Source organism: Larimichthys crocea, chromosome XX (genome assembly GCF_000972845.2).
Source record: "Larimichthys crocea isolate SSNF chromosome XX, L_crocea_2.0, whole genome shotgun sequence".
NCBI classification, from domain to species: Eukaryota; Metazoa; Chordata; class Actinopteri; family Sciaenidae; genus Larimichthys; species Larimichthys crocea.
Window position 1 is genome coordinate 15,956,294 of NC_040030.1, and position 26,588 is coordinate 15,982,881.

The 26,588-nt window shown below is 43.9% G+C and overlaps 2 protein-coding genes across 4 annotated transcripts in view; both read left to right on the forward strand.

The window, feature by feature from the left end:
• The window catches only part of herc56.1 (HECT and RLD domain containing E3 ubiquitin protein ligase 56.1), an 820,440-nt gene that overhangs the window by 176,497 nt on the left and 617,355 nt on the right, over window positions 1-26,588 (forward strand). The window lies entirely within an intron of this gene.
• Window positions 1-26,588, forward strand: part of kiaa1549la (KIAA1549-like a) — a 93,719-nt gene that overhangs the window by 25,750 nt on the left and 41,381 nt on the right. For all 3 annotated transcript variants that reach the window (XM_019261410.2, XM_019261411.2, XM_027272328.1), the window contains exons 2-7: window positions 9,834-10,559; window positions 12,672-13,484; window positions 14,127-14,242; window positions 18,236-18,458; window positions 20,988-21,121; window positions 21,831-21,999. In XM_019261410.2, coding sequence (XP_019116955.2) covers window positions 9,834-10,559; window positions 12,672-13,484; window positions 14,127-14,242; window positions 18,236-18,458; window positions 20,988-21,121; window positions 21,831-21,999 — 2,181 coding nt within the window. The remainder of the gene's footprint in view (window positions 1-9,833; window positions 10,560-12,671; window positions 13,485-14,126; window positions 14,243-18,235; window positions 18,459-20,987; window positions 21,122-21,830; window positions 22,000-26,588) is intronic.

A 26,588-nucleotide genomic window follows, 5' to 3' on the forward strand; every position in this document is an offset into this window, starting at 1 on the left:
TGTGTGTGTGTTTGTTTTAATTATTGCATAACAGAATAACCTGATATTTGTGTGTCGTGTAGTGTTGTACCCTCTCCACTCATTGAGCGTCTCAGGCTCTGGAGGTAAAAATGTGTGTTTACACAAAAGCTCCAATTTCAGGTCAAGTTTTACGCAGACGATGCACTGACATACCTCTGCGTGACACCTGGAGACCCAAGAAGCCAAACCAGCTCCATTCAGATCAGTTTTTAGCAGTAATATTTCATTACAAATCCCAGCTTTGAAACTCATATCAACAAGGTTTCTGTCTCCAGAATCAAACCAATCCTGCTTCGCCCTGACCTGGAAAAAAAGTCGTTCTCTCCGGCGTGAACCAGAAGTCGCTTGCTCGCCTACAACTGGTCCAAGATGCTGGTCCAGTTCAGCTTCTTCCTGGTTTCAACACGACGACATCACACCATTTTTAGCTTAACACGACCTACGGTCACGAGCTTTGGGTAGTGACCGAAAGAATGAGATCGCGAATACAAGCGGCTGAAATGAGCTTCCTTCGCAGGGTGGCTGGGCTCTCCCTTAGAGATAGGGTGAGAAGCTCGGCCATCCGCGAGGAGCTCAGAGTAGAACCGCTGCTCCTCCGCATCGAGAGGAACCAGCTGAGGTGGCTCGGACATCTCGTGAGGATGCCTCCTGGACGCCTCCCTGGTGAGATGTTCCGGGCATGTCCCTCCGGGAGGCGGCCCCGGGGAAGACCCAGGACATGCTGGAGGGACTAGGGCTGGCCTGGGAACGCCTTGGGGTCCCCCTGGGAGAGTTGGCAGAAGTGGCTGGGGAGAGGGAAGTCTGGGCCTCCCTGCTGAAGCTGCTGCCCCCGCGACCCGACCACGGATAAGCGGAAGAAAACGGACAGATGGACGACGGACGTGGTGGAACTTTCTTACTGTGCAAATGAATGTTTGACTTAAACCAGCCCAGAGACTACACACACACACACACACACACTCTCATGTATACTATCTTTATGGCCTGTTGAAGGGAGGGACAGTATTCCATAATATTTAAAACTTAAACGTCCATAACTGCAACTTTGTTGCCTCACGCTCTCCTTCCTAGTGTGATAGATGAACTATGTTTGCTGCAAACGTGTTAAAGTCTCTATCTAGAGTTGATGCTGATGAAAACAGAGTTATGAATGTTTTATTATATTTCTGCCGTAGTCTGTAAATAAAATATCGGACACGCTGGACCTTTTAATTCGATACACTCCAGGGATTTGCTGATTCAACCTTTCCATGTTACATAACTGACTGCTGGGTTCAATCACTGACCTTTATTTGTACTAAATCACAAAAAGAAAACATGTAAATATTACTCAGATATACCCGAATATCTTCATGAAATACTGCCAATTATTTCTGCGATTAGTGGTAATCATAGTGTGATGAAGTATTAATTAATCCACGACCTCTATCAGCCTCCATTAGAAGCATGAAGAGCAACAGGTGCTGTTATTCCCTCCGTGCTGCCTGTCAGGCAGCAGCCTGTTGATCGCTGGACATTCTGCACCGAGCCAGCCGCCGGTGATCAACACCCGACACCACGGCTCCCCAGCCAGGCACAAGAAAGACGAGTAAAACCTCCCGAGCAGGAGCCAGACAATGCCAGATGCCTGATAAGAAGCAAAGCAGTCTGCCAGGCAGCGAGACACCAAGCAGGCAATAATACATATCCCAACAGAGTGTGCTGTATTAGTTTGCTTCCTGTTAGGCACAAGGTGCTGTTATTATTTCTCTGCTGCCAACTTTCTGACATTTCTGAGAAGAGAAGTAATAATAATCTGCCGCTAGCTGTTTGACACCTGTACTGACTTTGACTTAAATAGACTTAAATCAGTTGAACAGAAGTTTGCATTTTGTCGGGCTTCTCTTAAATTTGCATTTCTGTGTTTATAACATCCGTCCTCCTCGTACACCCTCAGAAAAACTGGTCCTCGATAAGAGCTCTTGAGCACTTTGTGTTCTCTGCAGAACCTTTTTGTCCTGAAGAACTGAACATTTCTTTAGGTCACAAGGTGATGCCTTAACCTGCTGTCAACGCGTGCTGAAAGTCGTCTACATTTGAACAGGTTGGCTCTTCAGAAACCTGTGAGTGACGTCATGAATACGCCGTCCATCCTTTGTCCTGTCCAGCCCCGGTTCATGGCCGTGATTTCTTTTTCATTTGAACTGTTCAACAGAACTTTTCAGCCCAAAGTGGCACGACTTGATGCGGCGTCATCCGTCTGTTGTGATTGCTTATATTGCTGGTCCTCTTCACCATTTCGTCCAATCAAGAATCTGATTCAAAGTCCAGAAAAAGGTGGAAATCTCACCATTAACGTTAATGCATTTTTCACATTAATAAATCACATTTCAATCAGTTCTCAAAATCTCAGGGACTTTGTGGAAAAGTGTCATTTCACACGGGATTAAGGGCGTGATGGTGGCTCATAGTATGGCGCATGGAAGGGTGGGCATGTCGATGTAGGTCGCTCAGGATGGGAACAAACCCACTGAGCCCACTGGCCTCTCACATGAAACAGAAGGTGATGCAGCTTGAAGTCTAAATATAAATATTTGATCTCCGCTGACCTTTCTAATGTCCTCTATAACTGACGTTTTGATAAGGAAATCAATTCCAACGACATTTTGTTTTTTCGTTTCAGCAGTTTTTACGGCGAGAAACAGCCAACCCGTGACGGTAAAAGACCGTAAAATATAAAATATGCCATGAAATACTTCAAAACCTGTATTTATATGAGGTTTACACAGAATAAAGTAGTATTTTATATTACAGACTGTTAATTGTACAGTAAAACACCGTAATATTCAATGACTTATTTTACGGCATGTCATGGTTTGGCAGTTTTTCACCGTAAAATCAACATTTTAAAATATAAAGTAAAAACGTGACGCCAATCTTAAACGTGAAATCAACTGTGCCTATTACTGTAATATTAGAAAAAGTTGCACTGTATTTATTATGGTGAAATTCTGGCAACCACACCTGCAGTTTTTTACAGTGCAGCGATTCCCCGGTGATAATTATTATTATTATGACAGATTAATAAAGAATTTATGGGTCAATTTATGATTCATCTTTGAAGTGATTCCACAGCGTGTTTATCTCGAGCTGTGTCTTTATCTGAGGATGATTGTGATCATCGTCCAAAAGAGAAATCCTTGTTTGCTCGTCGGTGTAATTTTCTCCATGCTTATTAAACGACATGAATTCATTTTGTGCTTTGAACACGAAGCTTCTCGTGTGAAACTGATGCTGTGTTTTGTTTCGATAACATCATATTACAGCTCCGTGCAGTTACAGCTGTATTTCGGGGGCCGATGCTCGACAGACAGGACAGACGTCACATAAGCACAGAACACTCTGTTTCCTTCTTTATCTGTGGTAATGGTTACCCTGGTGACAGCATCCCTGTGGTTGCTGTAGAGACGCAGCAGCAGCAGAAGCAGCCCTGCTGTCAGGCTGAACGAGGCTGTTGATTTACTGTTACCTCAAATAGGTTCAGCATTGTTTCCATTCATCCAACGATCGGCCTGGCGTTTGGATGGCGTTAGCACGTTGTTTTGATGTGAAAAGTTGACGTCCTATATTGAAAGAGACTCAAGTCAGAATCTTTAATGCATGAGCTGGGAATCTGTGATGATTAGCACGTTAGAAGACACGTCCCTTCTCGTTTTTTTCCCTCTTTGATTTGAAGGACATCCGGCTACAAGGCGCTCTCGACTTCTTAATTTGTTCATTATGAAACATGTCTGAAACCAGAGAGGCGAAAAAAAGGAGCAATTATTTCTTATTTTTTTCTGTCAGTCTCGAGTACAAACCGCCCGACGCAGAGCTTGACACAGCAATTCTTTTATGTCTGGGACTAAATCGACCCAAACGCCCGTAATGTGCGACTTAAACAGCTGTGAAGAATGACATTTCAGCCTGACATTTTCTGACTTTCTGTGCTTCCCCACCCCCATACAGAGCAGAGACTGCACACACACACTCACAAGTTACTATCTATCTATCTATCTATCTATCTATCTATCTATCTATCTACTGTGTAGTATATAGTAGTAGTAGTCTATATCCAGTGGTCAGGTTTGGGTTAGCTGCCATGTCCCAGTTAATCAAGTCGAGGATGATGAGCTGAAGTTTTGTTTCGTTTGTATATCAAGTTCAGATTTCTCGAATCTTCCATGTAGATGGACCTGATCACCTGAACTCTACTTACTGACAGAACACGTCTGATGACTCATGTGGCTCGGAGGTGGACCATGTCGGAGGTAGAGCGGGTCGTCCACCAATCAGAAGATTGGCGGTTCAATCCTCTCCAGTCTGCATGTCGAACCATGTCCATGGTCAATAGCTCCTCAAACCGATGAGCAGTTGGCACCTTGCATGGCAGCCAATGCCATCAGTGTATGAATGAATGAGATACATACTGTGATACGTGCTTTGAGTGGTCGGAAGACTAGAAAGCTGCGATATAAGTTCAGTCCATTTACCATTTATAGATGTACATGTATCTACACAATGTTGTGTGTGTTCAAATGACGGAACTTACAGGAACCAAGATGCTTGACCATCATGGTCGTTCTTGGTGTAGCAGTGACCCCACCTTGGCTCGTCTTTGTATAATCCTTGAATTATCTGTTCTCTGATGTCTCAGAGATGTATCTCTCTTCCATATTCATTGTTGTGAGGATACGATGTTCTGTTGCAGTCACTTCACACATTGGGTAGTTGTTGTCGTCAGGCAGTTTTTCTCACACTTTGGCAGTTCTTCTGAGTATTACAGAGAAAACATGGCACACTCTACCCTCACTACCACCCTTTAAGAGAATAACAAACACGTCCACATGCAGTGAAATGAATTGGGAGACATATAATCTTTTAGACACCCCTGTGTCCTGATAACAGTGTGATGTTACACCTTGTCGTCCAACCATCTCACACTTAGACAGATGGACACTGGATCACTTCGCTGCTGTCAGATCCTGTCGAACAGTTTCCTGTTGGGAAATATGGAAGCTCACTGAAGACTAACTCAGTATAGACATGTCATTGATCAGTGATTCTCCTTTCAGCTTCATCCATTGATCTGTTTACCTGACCATCCATCCAAACTGTTTCCTGTTCACGCCTCCGCACAGACAGATGGACGCCCCGAATAGTTCCAGGAAATGGTTGCATGTCCATCCTGTTGGACGGCCTCACTCTGTTGGACAAAACCTTACTGGCTTGGGACCATCCTTACTCCCACTGAGTCTCGTCGTACCACACCGAGTATATCTGCGCTTTGACTCGCTACCAGCACTCCCACTCGAACCACAAAGGCTTCCTTTATTTTGAAAAAGGGGAACTCAGTCATTCCAACACGTTCAGCAGCAATGAAAAATAAAATGTCTCAACCTCAAACAAACGACCTAAACTCAAAGTCAGCACCAACAATTGAAGTTGAACGCAGGGACTGCAAACTGAAGTCATTATTATTGGTCTCTTTTAGCCTATTGTTTTGGTTTTACGTATTTACCGTATGTTACAGTCTGAGCTGCCCCCATACTGCAAGTTCCCAAGCTAAAACGATTGTTCTTCACCTTCAAGCGCTGAAAAACTGTAATTCCTTTAACGTCCACCTGAGGCTGGCTCCAGAAGTGAGTCAGTCTCCATAAGTCCCCATGTCCAAATGTCCAACTTCACAGCAGAAATAAACATGTTTACAGCCTGGTACAAAAAACAGTTTTGGTCTCTGTAGCTAATTTCCCCGTTCATGACAACTGTACTGAGGGTGAATTTATATACAACTCACCTGTTCACATTATATTAAGGCTTAAAGTTATGCAGGATTAAGAGCGTGGACGCTTTGATTGACAGGTGGGTGTGGTTACAGATGGTTTGGTTGGGAAACCAGGCGTCGCCTTAGATCCAATGATCATCCATGTCTTTGCAGATTTTTAGAAGAAGTCGTACCACCAACATGCAGAAACCTGTTGATGTTACTCATGCTCAGTCTCTTCTTTATACTGTCGTTGATTATTACCAACTATGGATTAATCTCATTACTTCTGTAGGTATTTGGTCATGTATCAAAAATATTTGATATAACCGACCAACATTTCCATCCATTGAGCTGTGGAGCCAGTGGAGAGGTGAAATCATCCAACACAGCAGCATGCAGCACTGGACACAGTTACTCACACTTACTCATACAAACACTGACACTGAAACAGGATTTCAAATCCATCAGTCACGTGAAGCTGCCAGCTCATGAAGATGCCTCGTGTAGCTCTCAGATAACATGTGATGTTTCTGGAAGTTTGGCTTCTTAGCAGCATGTGAAGTGAGTGTATGAATGGAGATGGTGAAACAGGAAATCTCTTGCAGGAGGTGTTGTTAGTGTGCCCAGCGTTCAGCACATTGTGTTCTTTTCTTTCATCACTTTCTGAGGCTGCACGATTTTCTCGCCAGTGACCGAGAGTAACGCCGCTATTTTGCCTCGATTACCTCAGTCCGGACTCATAAATCAGAGCAGAATGTCTGCTGCTGCTCAGCTCGAACACTGAGATTAGGACTTATTATTATTCATCTGTCCTGTTTAATAATAACTATAATGAAAACTTGCCACCAGTTGGGCTTGTTGGCAGATTCAGCTAACCAGCCCCCCGCCCCCTCGTTTTTTATCTTCCCCCTCTGAGCTTCACGGTACCGAGAACCAGTTGGCTCGGTAACATTCACACACTTCCTAACCACCTGTCAGGGTGGGAGCATGGATCAACTCTGCTTAGCGCACAGCTCCAAGAAAACTGCACAGAAGAGCGAGTGCAGGGCAGAGCCAGGCCGTGGACCGTGGACGTTTACTATTATAACATCACAGGCAGCTGGACACGGCTAATCTGAACGGTCCGAAAGCTTGTAGTGACCTGGCAGAGCTTTACAGGGTTGTGTTGGCATTTGCAGAGATACAGCGGGGCATCGGCGGACACAATGCCAGCTGGCAAAGCGCTATGGTCAATACATGACATGACACTAGTCTAAAGCCTTGTAAATGGCCAGTGGCTCTCTGTGCAGCATTCCCATCTGATGATTCTCATAATCTGCTATGAGCTGAATGTCCTCACACACAAAAAAAAAATGTCCCGTGTGTTTTGTCCAAATGCATAAAGCAGGTCAGTCCTGCTCTGATCCACATTTATCCATCTTTAATCCACACTTTCTGTTCCACCATCCATCCATCCATCCATCCATCCATCCATCCATCCATCCTGTCCATATTTGTTCTCAGTGGAGGTTCTTCTTTCCTAGCGTTCTGACAGAGGTCTGATGGTAGAGTCACATATGTTGCTCTCAGCCAGAGCAGGTGGCTAGCTGCTGGAGGAGAGAGCACTCAAAACACTGCTAACAGCTACGCATATGGTGCAGCACTTCCATCCGTCCCACCCTCCATCCATCTATTCATTCATCCACCAACCCATTTATCCATTCATCCTTCCATTACTCCATTCAAACGCATTGATTCCCAATAACTTTCCAAACCATTATCAGCCCAGTCAGATTGGTACTAATGGCATGTTGATCCTTAATATGGTGTATGGGGTAAGAAAAGTGCATAACAAGTTGTACACTGTATGAATAAATATAAATACATATGCTAAACCAAAAAATAAAGAAAATATCTGAATAAATAATAAGTATTGTGGCCAGGCAAACCAAAACAATTATCCAAAAGATGCTAAAACGCTCTGTAGTAAAGGGCTGATAATTCTCTGTTGGATCGACACCAGTGACAAAAATGAAGCCAACATGGAAGTGTCAAAAACTGCAGTTCCTCTAACGTCCACCTGAGGCTGGCTCCAGAAGTGAGTCAGTCTCCATAAGTCCCCATATTAGACAGCAGAAATAAACATGTTTACAGCCTGGTACAAAAAACAGTTTTGGTCTCTGTAGCTAATTTCCCCGTTCATGACAACTGTACTGAGGGTGAATTTATATACAACTCACCTGTTCACATTATATTAAGGCTTAAAGTTATGCAGGATTAAGAGCATGGACACTTTGACTGACAGGTGGGTGTGGTTACAGGTGGCTGGTTTCGGTAAAGGCTGTACAGGAACCATCTCAGGGACTGCGTCCATATTTCATACAGTCTATGCTCACACCTAGTCCTTCGTTTGTTTAAATATTGATCCATGCAGCTTTGGTATCAGATCGATAAAATAACAGCTTTGTACTGTTCGGTAATTACTACAACAATAGACTGTACATTTGTCGTTTACTGCTGCGCTCTGTCTGGAAGACAAACTGCTGCTGTCCTGCTTTAAGGCTGATGGGTGCAGGAGTCTTTGCTTCCAGGTGGCTCCTGGCAGAGAAACTCTACGAGCTGGAAAGCCGTGACAGTTTTTGGACGAGATCAGATGAATTGTTGCAAAAAGAAAAAACAGCTCAGTGAAGTTTAACAAGCGAGTTCCCGATCACCTCCGGCCATTTCCAGCTCTGCCGCCTCCTCCTCCACCCGAGCTCGGGATGCTGACACTCACCCAGAACACAGACCCTGAAGAAGCTGAAATATAATTTGCCAATAAATAAATTTTCATGGCATTTATGATATGACATCCTATAACAAGGAACAGATTGCTCGGTTCTGTGGCGGTAGTTAAAAGTAGGGTGGTTGAAATGCTTTATAGCAGGTGTCCGGAGGATATATATACAGCAGCTAAGCCCCGGAGCCGGTTCTGCAAAGCCTCTCATGCTCAGAATCGCTGTCTTTTAATTAACCGGTTCCTCCGCAGAGACATGGAGAGCGTGGGAAGTGTGCGACACACACACACATGCACGCTTCACACATCTGAGACGAGCGCGTGAGAGCTTGAATAACATAATAAACTCCACGACTCAGCGTGGCGCCTGCGTCCCTTCTTGTGATACTTCAACGTCGAGAACGAACGGGAGGAACTCGAAATGACGCCAAAGGCCAAACCTTCCTCCTTCTTCTTCAGAACATGAGCAGATGCAATGAACTGTCACCGAGCGACGCAGACGGTCAGTTAGACTGAAGCAAGGTGCCTTTGAGACTGAACGCATTAGGCAGGATAATCACCTCCGTCTGCCAAACCTTCAGGCTTTGTTGAGGCTGGAGGGAAGAAGATGAAGACAGCTCACAGAATGGAAAATAAAGGCAGCAGCTAAATGCTTTGACTGGATGCTCTCCTCGCTGTGCCGGCTCCATAATCTGACTCATTTGGTGTCTGATTTATTTAATTTTTAAATTATAAAAGACTAATTTCTTACAAATAACTCAGCAACTTCACTTAGAAACTAGATGTCAGCGTCCGAGCTCTGATCTGAGCTCTCAGTGCTCGTGTATGTTCTAGGAATAATAAATCCACAGGCCAGCATGGCTAACCCAACAGATCAGATTAGTATCTGTGAAATCACAGCTGATTAGGGTGTGTGTGTGTGTGTGTGTGTGTGTGTGTGTGTCCTAATTTAAGCACTCTGGAACATCTAAATTAATTCCCAATCCTCTAAAAACATAAGTGACCTACTTTAGATATTATTACTATTTCCCCCACAATCGCAGATTTAGAGGATTTTTAAAAAATCCATTTGGATAAGTGTGTGTGAGACAGACGAGAGGAAGAAGAAGAGTGTGTGTGTGTGTGCCTTCGTAAAGAGTGTGTGTGAGTCTTAAATCTCTCTGCAGTTGGACAGTTGTGGTGTTCGATGACGTTGTCCTGTTGTGAATCCAAGAATGTTTCTGCAGTTAATTAAACATCATTTTTCTGTCCTCCATCTCGTGTCTCCTACAGCTGAGGCAGAGTCAATGAGACGGGCCGTCTTGCCGCGGGACCCCGCGGTGCCCTCCTCCAACTTCTCGTCCACCCCCAGGACTGGAGACGAAGCCGGGGCTAAAGACAAAGACGTGCTGGATGGGGCTGACGGTGCTGCCGGTGCTGGACGTGGAGCTTGGTCTGAGGGTAAAGTGTTTGCTGGCACCCGAACGGCAGTTTGGACTGAAACAGAAGCAGAAGTGCGAGCCGGGGCAGGTGGCAAAGTCTTTGCCGAGACGGGGATTATGATGGGAACCGGTGCCTGGGCTGAAGTCGGTGCTGAATGGAGACCAAGGGGCGCAGAGGGGGGTGACCTGTCAAACATGCCCAGGGACCCGGCTGCCTGGCTGGGGCAGCGCAGGCTTCGGACGCGTGGAGCGGGCCAAAGGGAGCGGCTGGCCTTCTCATCAGTCCCCACCGTGCTGGCAGAGACGGTGGAGCTGCAGGCACCAGCGTTAGGAAAACCTTTAGGACTGCTGTCTAAAGCTGCTTGGACCAAAAGCTCCTCTTCATCATCCTCCAAGGCCTCCTCCTCCTCCTCTTCCTCTTCCTCCTCTTCCTCTTCCTCCACAACAAAAGCATCCTCTTTGCCTTCCTCCTCCTCTCCAGCCGGTGACAGAGACAGTCAGACGGCAGGAGCACACAACGTCTCTCTGGTTGTTGTCAACAGCAACTCCTCCCACAGCAACAGCAGCTCCACTTTGGGTACGGTGCACGTCGGCTCTGTCTTTGAAACACATTTCAACTTTTTACAGTGTAATTAAGCACTCGCTAAACCCCTCCCCCAAACAGAAACTGGCCAATCATAGCTCAGCATCATAACAATGGTCAAGCTTTGGTTCCCCCACAACAATGTATGTGAAACTCAAACAAGAGTTACGACTACCATGCACAGATGCAACACTTTCATATTAAAAAAAAACATCTGCAGACTTCTGATCGTACAAACAGCCAGAGGGGAAACAAATGAACTACGTAGCATATTTACATAAACCGAGAAAAAGTCTGAGCAAGTTAACAAAGTCTGGCGGGAAAAACACTTCTAAAAGACTCGTGATGGGGTTTGATCGCAGCTGAGACGTGCCCGGAGGGGTTCCGATGTCATACTCGTCATTTAAAGAGTTTGAAAGGATCTTTTATTGAACACAATAAAACTTAAATCTAACTTTGGCAAATTTAGGAACCTTTACAGGGTTCAGAAGAGATTTAAAAAGTCAGTTTTTAACCAACCAATGGAGCGAGCGTTAACCAGCCAACAGTTGGTGGTCGTATAGAAATAAGAACTCTGCTTTTGCAGAAATGATTTGATGGTTTTATTCCACAGAAAGCTTGATCTAGAGAAGTGCAGGAGTTGGGGAAAGAAAATGGACAGATGTTTCTCTTTCACAGAATGAACCAAGAAGAATTAGAACAGTGTCCTTCATCAGTCTTCATCACCTTTATCCAATCGTCATCATCCTCACCATCATGCCCTGCTCCCATTCCCAGTGACATCAGCACCAACATATATTTTAGCCTCTGACCCAAGAGTGAACTCGAGCTAACATCCCACTAAAAATGCTTCAGGTTGGATTTCTACTTCCTGTGCTCTTCATCTCGTGTGTTTTTAAATCGTCAGTAACTTCTCCGTCCTCCTCGACGCTGTTGAAGTCTTGACGAGTTTGTTATTAACCTGCCGACTGTTTCATTTACACGACTGTCTTTATGTTTGGATCCATTTGCTTTGATTTGAGATGCATTTCTTCACATTTTGCTGTTAACAGGTGACATACATCTGTGTCCACATGGAGTTATTTACACTTTCAGATTCATATAACACTCATAAGTTTGTCGTTCTTCTGTTAGACTGACTCCTTTCCTACTTTGTTTGTGGCTCTCATCTCCTCGCCCCTTCTTTCTTACTCAATAGTTATGGTTTTATAAAAAGGCTGAATAATTTTCTAAAACATCTGGATAATTGTTGCAAATGTTGCTCAAAGTGGAGTAAACATTGCATTTGATACAGACTTTACAGTCGATTAATACATATTTGGTAAGGTCTGTGGAGGTTCTTAGTCATCCAGGTCATCTTTCTTCAAGAAGGGTTCAATCTGGGCCAACTGGACTGAAGATTGATGTTGCTGTAGATCCGTGAAGACATTTCGACTCTCATTCAAGAAGCTTCTTCAGTTCTGACTGACTGGTGGGGAAATCAGAGTACTGAATCTAGGCAGGATCGTAGACCCGGACGTTGCTTCCACTTGGTTCGTTAGTGCTCGTTGTTGTTGTGACGACTGTCGTCAGAGTTGTTGGGGTGACCTGAGATTCGACTTGAGGTCTGGTGTGAACGACGGTCGTGGAGGTCACCTGAGGTCTGGTGTTTAATCTCTTGGGAAGGGATGAAGGGAGCTCCAGGAGCTCAGGTGACTTCAATGACTCTGTTGACAGTCGTCACAACAACATGAGCATTAACGAACCGGGTAAGACAAAGATCAACAATCCTGCCTCGGCTGAATGTCAGAACTGAAGTATCTTCAGAGTCCAGTTGCCCCAGATTGAGCCCTTCTTGAAGAAAACTCATTCGGTGAAGTGAGTATCTATAGCAGCAGGATGGTGCATTGACTCAAAACTACAGTGTGCTGATGGTAATGAAGAAACATTTCCCCTCAGTGCAACAGTGTGGCCCATTGATGTGTTTTTAATAGTTTTGGACACCAGCGCAGAGAAAGGAGATCTATCAGAGAGGACTCGTTAATGAGACCAGCTCAGTTCTGGTGTTTGACAAATAAAAAAACTTCCTTTTCTCTCATTGATTTTGAAATGTTCTCCTCCCTGCAGAGGAGTCAGTGAGCAGCCTACCAGCCTGGGATCTCCCCACAGTCCCGGAGTCGCTCCTGTCCACGGTGGGCGACCACGACGTCACACTTCCTGACAACATCACCAGCCCTTTCTCCACGCACCAATGGAACACAACCGCGCCGGTGCGCACCAGAAACACCTCAAGGCACACGACCACATCAAACACCACCATGTACGCGTCTCTATCACCCACCACCACCTCAACTTTACCGTTATCCACCACGGCAAGAGCACAAACGCCATCGGGATCCACCGCGGTTTCTCACACCGAAAGCCAGGACACTGTGACCGACGACAGCCTTCAGCTGACGACGGTAACCACGACGACGCCCTCAACGACCACTCTTACTGTGACACCTGCTGAGATGATGACACGGGCGCCGGCAACCACTGGGAGCGCGGTAACGGCACCGCCCAACACCACCACTGCTACAACCACGCAGCAAACGACGAGCCTCGAACTGACCACGGCGGCTACAACCCAGCCTACAACCACCACTACAGCCAGTACTACCACCACTACGACTGTCCCTCCAACCACCACCACTACACCTCCAACCACGACTACAACTACTACACCTGCACCTACTACTACTAGTACTACTACTACAGCTGCCACCACCACTACTACCAGCACTACAACCACAACAACGAGGGTACCTGCCACCACTGTGTTCATCCCAGTCCGAACCACGCCGCCTCCCACCACGACCACAGAACCTCCATCCAGTACCGGTGCAGAGGAAATTCCTCTTCCATGCAACGTGACCAAGAAGTACTGGGTCAGAACAGGTACGAGACTAACTACCCATCACTGGGATTAATTGGGAGTAAGAAAGTGATGTATTTCTTAATAATTCTAGACGTGTGAGAGAGTAAGAACAGAGTGAAAAGAGGAAGATGAATGGCTGAAACATCAGGGAGTTCTCCAAAGCAATGCATGTTCCCTCATCAAATTATCTACAACATGCTGAACATTGTGTACGGGCAGTCTTTGGCCATTCTTCTGGAAAAATGATTACAAAGTAAAGATGAATACTCATGAAACACCATTTCAGGAGCTCGGGCACAATGTGCCTATTATGTGTCCAAGATGTAATTACATGAACACACATTAATTAAAACTTGCACAAAAGCAAGGGCAGACTTTCCTCGGGCATAAACACTTATATTATTAAGAAGCTGGAGACTGTAACCTTCGATTACATTCAGCGCAGTGCTGAGGCCTCTGCAAAGTGAGCAAGGAGACATTTAACCAGAGGCCAAGCTCCTGTGTCCTTAGGCGTCCTTTGGCAAGATATTAAATCCTCTAAAAAGCTCCGTGGTGCCGCGGGGTGATCAATAAAGTATGACATTTATATGGGCAACACATTTGTCGCAGAATATTAACGACAAATAGGAACACACTGCTCACTGAGCTCTTCTCCTTCACAGTTCTGTCCATCGAGCTGCGAAGGAACCGTCTGGATCTGATCCTGAAACAGAACCTCGCTAAAGGACTGAGCCACGCCCTGCAGAGAGCGCTGAATGACTCCGCAGCCTACGCACAGGTCAGTGACTGGTTAACAGGTGAGCCTCTCCTGGAGCAGGTTAGGTCTGTAGTGTAAGTTACTATGGTTATCTAGCCACACCTCAGTAACATCTCATCAGCCCTCAGGTGAGTTGCTGGTAATCATAGATCAGTGGCTAGTAAATACAAGTTTACCAGTTTTATGCATAAAAAGTATAAAACTTCGACTTACCCACAGGTTTCTGAAGAGCTCTTGTGAAGCTCAGTGTGTTAATGAAGCTTGCTTGATGCCTGGTTGCTTCAAAGATAATTAATCCTGCATAACTTTAAGCCTTAATATAATGTGAACAGGTGAGTTGTATATAAATTCACCCTCAGTACAGTTGTCATGAACGGGGAAATTAGCTACAGAGACCAAAACTGTTTTTTGTACCAGGCTGTAAACATGTTTATTTCTGCTGTGAAGTTGGACATTTGAACATGGGGACTTATGGAGACTGACTCACTTCTGGAGCCAGCCTCAAGTGGACGTTAGAGGAACTGCAGTTTTTTAGCACTTTTGCATCAGTTTCACTATAAATATATTTATATACTATAACCACGATATAGATACCAGTATACTCACTCTTGATATAAATTCGATGGCCACTAGTGATGAAGTGATTCACGTCCAACTGAACACTGAGCCATCCCTGACGTTACAGGCAAAGTGCATCATATTATGTAGTTCTTGTGTATTTATCAGAATACAGCAGTAAACTGCAAAATCTACAAGATAAATCTCGTCTTGCACTTATAAGATGACCTGTTCTTTACATAATTGCACATGTGCAGACATTCTATCCTTGGTTGTGTCATCGTTTAAAAATACTCATCGCAGTATTCATCGTTTTCTCGTCCATTCACCTCACAAGGACTGAGAGAGAGAGAGAGAGAGAGAGAGAGAGAGAGGTGACTAATGCAGACAGTGTTTGAGTCTGAATAGAAATAACCTGTTGAATAGTCAGGCAGTGTTTGCTTAGAGGTTATCACACACACACACACACACACACACAGCCATCTTTCTATCCTGCTGCTCGATCCGTCCATCCTCTCTTGTTCTGTTTATTTCTTCTTCTTCTTCTTCTTCTTCTTCTTCTTCTTCTTCTTCTTCTTCACCTCCTCTGTCTCTCGTCTCGCTCTGATGCGATCCCCCTCTCGCCCTCTTCCTCAGTATTTACATTTCTCCCATTGCTCCCTTCCACCTTCCCTCCTCGCTCTGATTGCTCCCTCGGTTTAAAGTCGATTGATTTTCTGCCAACCTGTCTGTCTGTCTGTCTGTCTGTCTGTCTGTCTGTCTGTCTCACCTGTCTCACCTGCCTGCCTCTCTCTGTCTGTCTCGCTTCATCTCGCTCTGTTTGTCTGTCTTCATCTGCCCCGCTTTTTCTATTTTTATCCAGTTGTTTATGAGCTTGCACAGGGAGTGACTCAGTGTCTCTAAGCTCCAGTCCACTTTCATCTACCCCCTGACACACACACACACACACACACACACACACACACACACACTTCCCATCAGATAACACAGACTATTATTTGGCAATCTGGATCAGTCTGTTGAGAGACAGCAAGGTACACTATAAAAAAAACTGTAGCTGCCAGAATTTTACCGTAATAAGTACAGTATAACCCCTTTAAAATATTACGGTAATAGGATAGTAATATGCTGTTTATGTCACGTGTAAGGTTGGTGTTTAATTCCATATTTCAAAATGTCTTTGTAGATTTTACAGTGAAAAAACTGCCAAACCATGACAGGAAAATATGCCGTTAAATATTACAGTGTTTTACTGTATAATTAACATCTAATCTCTATAATAAAATATATGCTTTATTCTGTATAATATCCCTGAAAATGCTGCATAAATAAAGGTTTTGGAATATTACGGTGTTTTATTGTATACAGGAAAACACCGTCATATTTTATGGTCTTTTACTGTCACGCTTTGGCGGTTTCTCACCATAAAATCTACAGACATTTTCTACAGTGGCCCGAGCATTAAAAGCCCTGACATGTAGGCTGCAGTGTTTCTGAGGCTTTGTTAATGGGCAAATATTTGGCTTTGGCAGAGGCGGGGATTGTCAAACAGCATGAAATTAGCGAGCATCAGTATTTAATGCGTTGCATCATTGAACAATGTGGTTAACCATAATTGTTTGCAGAATCTGCCAGTTTTTACAGTTTTGAAATGTCGGCAGGGAGAACGAGGCGACGGCAGAGGGCGAGGGCAGAGTCTGTTCAGCTTTATTAGGACAGAAATGAAACAAACACCTTGCAGCCTCTGCAGCGTGCAGGAGGAATTCATAATAGGTTACACATTACTCTGACCTTCTGATTTAGTATTTAGCTGTAAGCAAATGTTAAAGACCCTTTAATGTCTCATGTATCCTCATATACTGGACAGAATCATACATCTCCCTCAGCTTTAAATACAAACGTGTATTTATTGTTATGTTTACAGCCTGGTACAAAAAACAGTTTTGGTCTCTGTAGCTAATTTCCCCGTTCATGACAACTGTACTGAGGGTGAATTTATATACAACTCACCTGTTCACATTATATTAAGGCTTAAAGTTATGCAGGGTTAAGAGCGTGGACGCTTTGATTGACAGGTTACAGCTTGTTTGAGGAGCTGGGCGTCATTCGGCCTCAGGTCCATGATGATGATGAAGCCGATGTTTAGATTAGCTGGGAAGCAGAAGAAGCAGAACCACCACGCACGGCTCTTCAGAAACTTGTGGGTGACGGATACGTTGTCCATTCTTTATACTGTCAGTGACCGTAGCACCCGGGCACAAAGGACATATTATACAGCCACCAAGACACATTAAATATGTTGGAAAATAGTTGTTGAAAACACGTGAAAAGACTTTGGACGATACATCACTGAAATGTGGAGTCAGAGGTTCAAACAGTTTTCAGGATTAAAGGGTGGCTCAATGACACGCTGAGGCCACCCTGAGCAGAGAGACAGAGATGAATTCATCTCAGCTCAGAGTGTTTCAAAGTTTAGTCATGTTCATTTTCTGAACTCGTCTGACACGTTTCAGTCGCTTCAAAATGCTCCCACAGTCCTGGAGCTGAGAATTCATTTTTGCCTGATTTTGACGCCTGATTTCATAAACTTGAAATTTTAATCATTCAAATTTGACTGGATAGTTAATAACACTTTGTTCTTTGGTCTGACAAACTCAGAACTCATATTTATTCTGACTTTAACAGAGTTAAGTCTTAAAATTAAAGCTCTTAAAGCTCTTTTTGTTCTCTAATGAAATGCAAAATCCAAACGAGCTTTGTTTGAATAAAAGAATGTGTCGGTGAGAAAAATTAAAAAGGGCTGCTTGATCAAACGGGGCTAACGCTTTGGCAACAGGAAGCGGCTTAAGTAAAGGTGGCAGGAAGGTAGGAGGAGATGAGGAGAGAGGAGATGAGGTAATGAGATACAGTTTCACCAAGAGGGATGTGTTTTCTTTTTTTGCTCGGGGCAGCCGGCTCACAAAGGAGAGAAAAGGAAGGTTGAGGAAAGAGGATGGAGCCATAGTAACAACAGCCACAGCTGCTCAGTGTGGATGAAGGAAGGTGGAGGGTAGAGGAAGGTGGGCGGTGTGTACTTCCAGAAATACAAGCCTTGACTCATCCACCGATTGTTGTCTGTATGTTTCTTTTTTTTTTTTTCCAGGACACACTTAGTCAGATTTATGACTGTTGAAGGCTCCAACTAAAATCTCCCCTCCAGGCAGATTTAGGTTAAAAAAAAACAAACCCCAAAGATTATGAAGATCCTCAGTCTGATGCATTAGTATTCTGAGTGTAACTCAAGCACATGTGTTAGGAAAGGTGCTCGACACCTCGTCTTTGAGCTTGTTTCACCTCGGCATACAGATTTCTTCTTGTTTGGAGTGAATGTGCTTTGAAACAAGATCACGAATGATCCTGACGCACAGGCATCGCCGTGTTTTCTGTTGAAATCCAGATGTTCTCTCCTCCTCACAGGTGGAACGTGACGACTGCAGCCCGCACAACGTGACGCTGGCTTACTACGTGACCAGCGGCAAAACCGTCTACGTTTCCTCCTTGGTGGTCGAGGCGCTGAATGTTTACGGCTTCGACAAGCTGCTGTCAGACATCAGGCAGCACACCCCGTTGGTTAAAGCAGTTCTGGTTCCCGTGGCAACCTGGATGCCGGCGCCGAGCATTCACCTGCAGCTGAAAACAGGTGACGAAACCCGAAGGAAAACAAGACAGAACCTTTACATAAGAGAGTCTGCACAACAGAAATGGGCTGACGATGCTGCTGCCATGGAGGCGGAGTGTCAAAGGATAACGGAGGTTAGAGGAGGAGGAGGAGGAGGGAGAGACGGAAAAATGCAATGAGGGAACGAGGAGGCAAACACAGGGGGAAGAGCAGAGCGGAGACAAAATTAGAAAATTCTGATTACATGTCCTCTCTGCTTTGCTCTTCTCTGATACCCTAAATCCCATACAAACCCCTGTGATTGCAGAGCAAAGACAAATTGGTCCATTCATTTAGTCAGCCTCTTAAGCCTCTTTAGAAAAAAACACATTTCAGCACACACACACACACACACACACACACACACACACACGTCTAAATCCAGTCTTGTGGGAATACGGTAGCTAAATCAGTGGCAATTAACAAATTGTTATTTAAAAGATATACGTGCAGATTGGAAACAAATTAGTTTTTAAACTGTTGGTCAAATGGTGTTCAATATTTGCATCAATTTAAAGGTCCAGTGTGTGTGTGTGTGTGTGTGTGTGTGTGTGTGTGTGTGTGTGTGTTTAGGATTTAGTGCCACCTAGAGGTGAAGTTGCAAATTGCAACTAAATGAATGTTTATAACGTAGGAAAAATTCAGGCTGCCACATTCACGTAAAAAGCCTAAAAAGCAAATATCTAGATCAGTTTTTAGTTTGTCTGCTCAGGGCTACTGTAGAAAACTGTCCATGGAAGAGGAGCCACTGTCACTGTAGATATGAAGGCAACAAAAACACAGTGAATATAAGAGAAAATCTTTGTTAAGTACAATTGTAAAACACAGAACTTTAAAAAGAGGATGTGTTCGGGGTGGGACGGGTCCTTAATGACGCTCTGGACTCTTTTGATTTTTATATTCAGGTGATTACAGACTAATGAAAACAAACTAATGAATGTTATATTATCTTTCTATCTTACACAGCGACGTTTAAAGCAGCTGATTCTTAGAGCCATCACACTAATCGGTTTCATGTAATGTAAACGACGGTGCTCATAGCGACTAATGACCCAGCTCTACATTGTGTTTTAGTGTCTTTTTGCTCATTGTTTTGGTTTTATGCTACTTTAATGTATAACTTATCGAGCTTGAATCCAGCAGGATTTTTAGTGATGCCAACCCGTACGACGCCTGCCCAGCCCCAAACGGCAGACAAAGTTAGCAATTATCTGGTGAACACGGAGAAAGACTTATTTATTTTTACGTCGCTTTTAAAGCCTTCACCTTCGGGCTTGTTTCCTAAAATCCTAAATGAAGAGGCTTTAATCACCAAATGGGAACAATGTACTCTGCTTGCAGTGTGATGTACTCTTCTGTAAAGATACCTGAGTATAAAGTACCTTCCACTCTCCAATCCAGCTCATGAACCATTAATACAGCATATGACTATTTACCAGCTGAAGCACAATTTGCATAAGATTACCAAGTAGGTCAACACTGTTTGCGTTGCAGACTATGAGCCCAGTGAACGATGTTGGAGTCTTTTTTGGAGGAGTACCCTGCACTCACGAGCACTGGTGTTTGAATTTAGGTCAGAATATTGTCCCAGCCTTTTTTTTTTTTTGTAGGTTTTTGAAAAGAGCGTAGATCGACTGCGGTAAAAGTACTGAGACAACATTAATAACATCCTCCATAATCTGCTGATGGACTCAATATTGTTTACCCTGCTCCTTCCTGCTGCGGAGCTACGCAGCGCTGATAAACCGTCGCTCTTTTTTATTGTTCTCATTCTAGATAGTGGAGATAATCCTCTTTCTCTGTGGCACAGACGGCATCTATCTGGAGCGCTACTTTCATTAACACCAGAGACACAGATGCACATTCCAGATACAGCTTGATGAAGTAGATTGTTTTAGAGTCTCAAAATAATTTCGCCTTCCCCAGCTTTTTCCCAGTTGTTGCTGCCATAGATGCATTTGTATCAAACTGCTTGAACTGTCACTGTATTATTAGCATAGCAATAATATCCTATGTGGTTTGTAGAATCAATGAAACTACTTTACTGTCATCGATGGAGCTGAAAACCTGAGCTGTGATAATGAATATACAGTGGGCTAATCTTAGAAAGATATGTCATCAGAGGGGTTGAACACTCAATTAAGTAGCTACCTGGAAAATAGTTAACATGTTGCAATAATTAATAATGAATGAATTAAAATAATATAAAAAACATTGAAGGTTAGTTCCTCAAGGCTCAGTGCTAGGCCCATTATTGTTTATGTACAGTATGTATGCAAGTTTCCAAAACATCAGAATAGAAATTTTTTATGCAGATGACACTGATTTATTTTGTTATGGTAAGAATTTATAACGCATTCATTTTACATGGTGTATAAAACAAATACAAATCAAATATATATCCTTCATTAGAGAGATATAAGAATCATGACTTGGTAGATTTTATTTTATTTTTTTAATAGATGTAATTTTCTATGTATCTAAATATGATTTTCTTTCTTTTCCCTCCAGTGTTGAGGTTCGTCGGCCCGACAGATAACGTCTACTCCTGCAGCTTTGTCCAGATGTTGGAACAGAGGCTGGAAAACGCCTTCGAGGAGGCTCAGGACAAAGTGCTGGAGGCCTACAACAGGCTCACCGTGGAGGTACTGCACGGGTTCACGGACAGTCACAGTCACATTTCCATGTCGCGTGCTAATCAGGCACGTTTCGGGCTCCACACTGGAAGTGTTTTACTACAAATGGATGCAAAAACTGAAAATTGCTCACAAATGTCCAACAGGTTGGGCGGCAGTTTACACTTTGAGGAGGAGGCAGTTTATTTCCAGAGACACCATCAAACCCTTTCAGATATTTTTGTTCCCTTTCTCATTTCTTTCTTCTCTGGCTTTCAAGATTCTCTCATGACTCCAGGATATACATGCACACACCATCGTGATCATAAAGTAGGTCTCAGCAAGCAGAAGCAGATATAGGGTCCATTCATAATTCATCCTCTGAAATATTAACACTGGTGGACGAATGTGATGGGAATTCCTGGTATCTCGTATCATCATCCACTTTACTGTGGTGACTCAGTCACATTATTTTCAGAGTGCCGCACAGGTCTTATTATAGGATATGAAGAAAAAAACATAAAAATTGGTCATTCAAAGTGTCATGCTGTGTCTGGAGCTCTGTTATGCATTCTTTATGGACATTTCTATGAAAGCATTAGATATTTCCTTATGAATGGTTGAATTATGCATAGGCCCTCTGCTGCCTGTTTATGTGTTTGCTATAAATAAAGAATTGGAAAAATCAGTCTAATATTGCGTGAAATTAAATATTAAAGTCACATGTTTGTGTGTTTAGATCCAGAGTGTGTCCCAGGAGCCGGGCTCTCCGTCAGTCTCTCTGGTGTACGTGGTGAAGAACCAGGACGCCATCCTTAACGGGACCATCTCCAGCGGCCTCCTCAACCAGCTGACCGCGGAGCTGGTGGGATACTTTCTGTTCTACCCTCCCCTGGTCATCGCTGAGCGTAAGTACACAAAGATATAATTAATGATGATTAGCTGACCTCATCTCTGCTGTGCAGTCATTCTTAAGCTGGTCTACAGTGGCTAACAAATTGATTCTTAGTGACGCTGCCCTGTGGACCTAACAAATGTGCTAAATCAGTTTCTTTCATCATAAAACAGTTGCAAAGCATCCATTTTGTAGCAGAGACTGGATAAAACATAGATGTAGTATCTGCTTAGTGTGGTGGCTCCACCAACTTCTTTATAATCCTAGATTGGGCAAAGATGGGCATGGGTGGAGCCAGCACGGGCTGAATGAAACAAGTCCACGCTCTTAATCCTGCATAACTTTAAGCCTTAATATAATGTGAACAGGTGAGTTGTATATAAATTCACCCTCAGTACAGTTGTCATGAACGGGGAAATTAGCTACAGAGACCAAAACTGTTTTTTGTACCAGGCTGTAAACATGTTTATTTCTGCTGTGAAGTTGGACATTTGGACATGGGGACTTATGGAGACTGACTCACTTCTGGAGCCAGCCTCAAGTGGACGTTAGAGGAACTGTTGGCTTCATTTCAATTTTCAAAGCCCTGGAGGTTGCTACTTGTTTTGTAGCTCATAGTCTTCTGTGCACAGATGAAATGGACCCCTTCAAAATATAAACATTCACCATGCAGATAGTTTAGGTTTGGTTTTCCTCGGTATGAATGAGATTAAGTTTGGAGCTCTTACCTACCAAAGATGTCCTGTGGATTATGCAGATGAATTGGGATTGCTTCTGGAAAAACATGTTTCCATCCACCAACATTTTACTGGGGAGAAGCAGAAATCTCATAAATGGATATTTCAAAACTCGAGTAAATAAAACAAAAACTATCTTCTGCATGGCTGGATATCAGTGAGTGAGAAAATGAGAAGGCTGCATTGACCCGTGAGCGTTTGAACCTCCATTTCACATATTTTAATTTTTCTTTATGCCAGTGAACATTTGTAAAAATGAAATAAAAGGTCAGATATTACGACGCACTCTAAGAAGTGAGGTCATCGAGAAACTTCTTCGTCTGGATAGTTTGAGCAGCCAGCAGCTACATGAGTTGGCGTCACTGCTCTCGGACAATTCATCTCTCACTCATTGCTCATTTCTGAGCAATCACAACAACACACGGTTGCTCTGCTCTTATTGCTACACATAAAGACTTGGCTGCAATTGCCTAACCCAGAATTAATGGTGTCTAGCCAACAAATTACAGTCGGGGTGCTTAATACTCATTCACTTGATGTACCTCCAAGCCATCTTCTCAGAGGAACTGCTGGACAGTTATGATGCATTTGTAATTATTCACAGAGGGCTGCGAGTGAAAATGAAAATGAGCAATCTATCTGTGAACACAAACAGCAATTTGTAACGTTCAGCTAAATGCTGTAGTGACACGTCAGGAACAACAAACAACATCATGTGGGTGTGCCAGTTTAAGAGTTTCATCCAAATCAACATTCACCAACAAGGACCACGCCAGTGTAGATTTAAGTTTAGACAGGTTCATTGCAAGTGATGGAAAAGGATGCACTGAGATGATGTGGGAGGGAAGAAGGGATGGAGGGATGGAGGGTGGAAGGAATAGGAATGGGGGCTGCTTGGCAGGGATCACGAGGAGTATGCGAAGACTTCGGGAATCTGAGAATTTCGTCTTTGTCTGAAGCGTTGAGGGAGGGAACGCTCGATCCACGGTTTGGATGTAAGATCTCGGTTGTCACTGTCGGGGTGAAAACAGCGTTGAAGAGGGAGTGAACGGCTAAGGTGAACTTAGAGTTCGAGGCGTGGTCCTTGTTCCTGAACCTAGTTGTAAAACTTCATCTATAGAGAACTGAAGTACAACGCAGAGCGGGATTGATGTTGAGATTCCACTGATCTGACATGTTGTCCTACTGTCACCGTTCATCGTTGAAAATGTGACTTTTTAGATGCAGAAATCTTTCTAACTTTCTTCCTAAAGACCACACTAATAGACTTGGAGAGTTGCTGATGTGCATCTTGCATAAACCCACTAATCTGCCAAGAAAGTGTGAGGGAGTCATCATTTTTTCTTGCTAGCTGTAGTGTTACTCCCAGGCTGTGGAGGATTGTCTTAAAAACACTACAAAGATACTGTAGAAACCACCTCCCTGTTCCTCGTTTTTATGCAGCAGGAAGGGAAAAAGTGTACAGAGCTGAGCTTGAATCCTAAAAAAAGACGTTTGCGTTCAGAGATTTATTTTAGTCTTAGTCAGACAAAGGTTGCAGGTAGGATAGATGGAGGACTACCAATATTACACAAGAGGAACAAAGATACTGTACCAGCAAGGCTGGGTTGGAGTTTTCCCAATGATACGTCCACTGCTGCTGTTTGTTGTCTGATTTTATAGTTACATAACAGTTTTATTCCATGTAGTAGTGTGCTACTGGGCTGGTACATACTTACATAGCCATATGTAACAACTACTGAGAACCATGGAGTCCACTGCAGGGCGATGCATGATTCATGACTTAGCGTATGTTTGACCTGCTTTTGTTTGACTCAGATTTCAACAGGGCCTCCTGCAAAATACATTTATATAATGCTAATTTGCTTTTCCAAATACATTCATGATATTTTTCTGGAGACCTAAATTGAGCTTGAAGGAGAGTTATTGCAATACTACATAACTTTTGGTCAACAGTGATCAGAGGGTCGCTGGTTCGTTCCTCGTTGAAACATCCTTAAGGAAGATACTATGATATATGTTTGAATGCATGTGTGAAGCTCTGGATTTTCCAGTCCATCTACTTTCCAACCCTCACCTGTGGTCATGAGCTTTGTGTAGTGACCAAAAGAATAATTTAACTGTGGATACATGTGGCCGAACTGAGCTTCCTCTGGCTGGTGGCTCAGCCCTTAGAGATACGGTAAGGAGCTTGGACATCCGGAGGGAGTACAGAGTAGAGCCAGCTGATCCTTCACGTTGAGCCAGCTGAGGTGGTTCAACATCTGATCAGGACACCTTCCTTTGGAGGTGTTCTGGGCATGTCCGACTGGGAGGAGGCTTCGTGGCAGACCCAGAACCCATTGGAGGGACTACATATCCTGGGAACGCCTCGGGATCCTCCTCTGGGATGCGTTACTGGGCAGAAGGACATCTGCTGAATCTGTTTCCACCACGACCGAACCCTGAATAAGAGGAAGATAGATGGAACCTTAAACCCAGAGCTTAGAGAACTGTGCTGTTGTCACAAGGATTGGATATAGTAGGTGAATATTTTGCAGGTAAATTCAATTTAAAAGTTCATTATAAACATTTAACTGGCCCGTGTGCGAAGGTTCAGTCCTCGCTGCAGAAGCCCAGGGTTCGAATCCGACCTGTGGCTGTTTCCCGCATGTCACTCCTGTCACTCTTCAGCTGTCTGTCAGAAATAAAGCTTGAAAAGGCCAAAAAAACAAACATTTAACTGTTCATATTAATGTTTTAGGAGGCAGAAAAGGTCCTGAACACTTTATATTGTTGAAATTTAGGATGTGCCATCAGGATTCCCCACACGGTTCGTATAGACCAATTTACAGCCATTGAGCTTGTTTTTTATTTACCATTATTCCATCATCTGCCTCATGAAAAGACCATAGACTCCATAGATGAGCCACTCCAGCTCTGTTTGTATTCCACTGCAGCCTCTAATGCCATCTGTGAGATTGTAAAAGGGCAAACAGCTGTACAGCTCCCATCATCTGAATCATGCCATCGGCAAACTGTTGTCCATGCCCTCTGAATTTGCTAATTTTAGCCTGGTGAGATTAGATTAGTATCTATTTGTGCGTGCACTCGACACCCAAAGGGCTAAAACATCACACTTCACATGGTCACATCCAAACGCTCCTCACATCACAGAACCGCCTCTCCTGGTAATGGTGAAATAATGAGCGGACCATTATAGAATCATATGAAATGATAAAGTAGATTAATAATCTGCCAAACAATGGCTGAACATCACAAACACATCTGTGGTTACAGGAGTTTGTATTGGTACAGACACATTGACTGTGATGATCGATCCTCGTCTGAATATCGACCTCCACTGTCTGTTTGTGTGCAGAGGAGTGTATGCGGACAGCTGCCTCCATGTCTGCAGCATGTAACCGAGGCCTGGTGGAGGTCTGCAGTGTGTCCCAAGACCCAAGAGGCAGACTCAAGTTGCAAATTATCTATATATATAATACATTTTGTGTTTTTTATGGTGCTGAGACTCTTGTGACTCCGTCAGCTCCGTCACTTCCACCAACAGTAGCCCTAAGCCTACACTCCATCCTTCACCCTTTACCATACTTACGTGATGTCTGGACAGTTCGCCCAGGCTGCACGTAGCTCGCCTCGGTGTGTCCGGCTGCTTCCCTCTCCCTCTTGGCCAGTTAAAGTGTTTCTGGCCCGGGTGACGATGTCCCGTCGCTCTGGTCCCACCCTGTTAATTACTTCCACACAGGTGTGTTTAAGTGTGCCAAGTCAGAATCACAACAGAAACTACACACTGCCACTCAATACACGCAAGAAGTAAGCAACGCACACATGTAAATATTAATAATCACGATGACGTTCAAAGCAA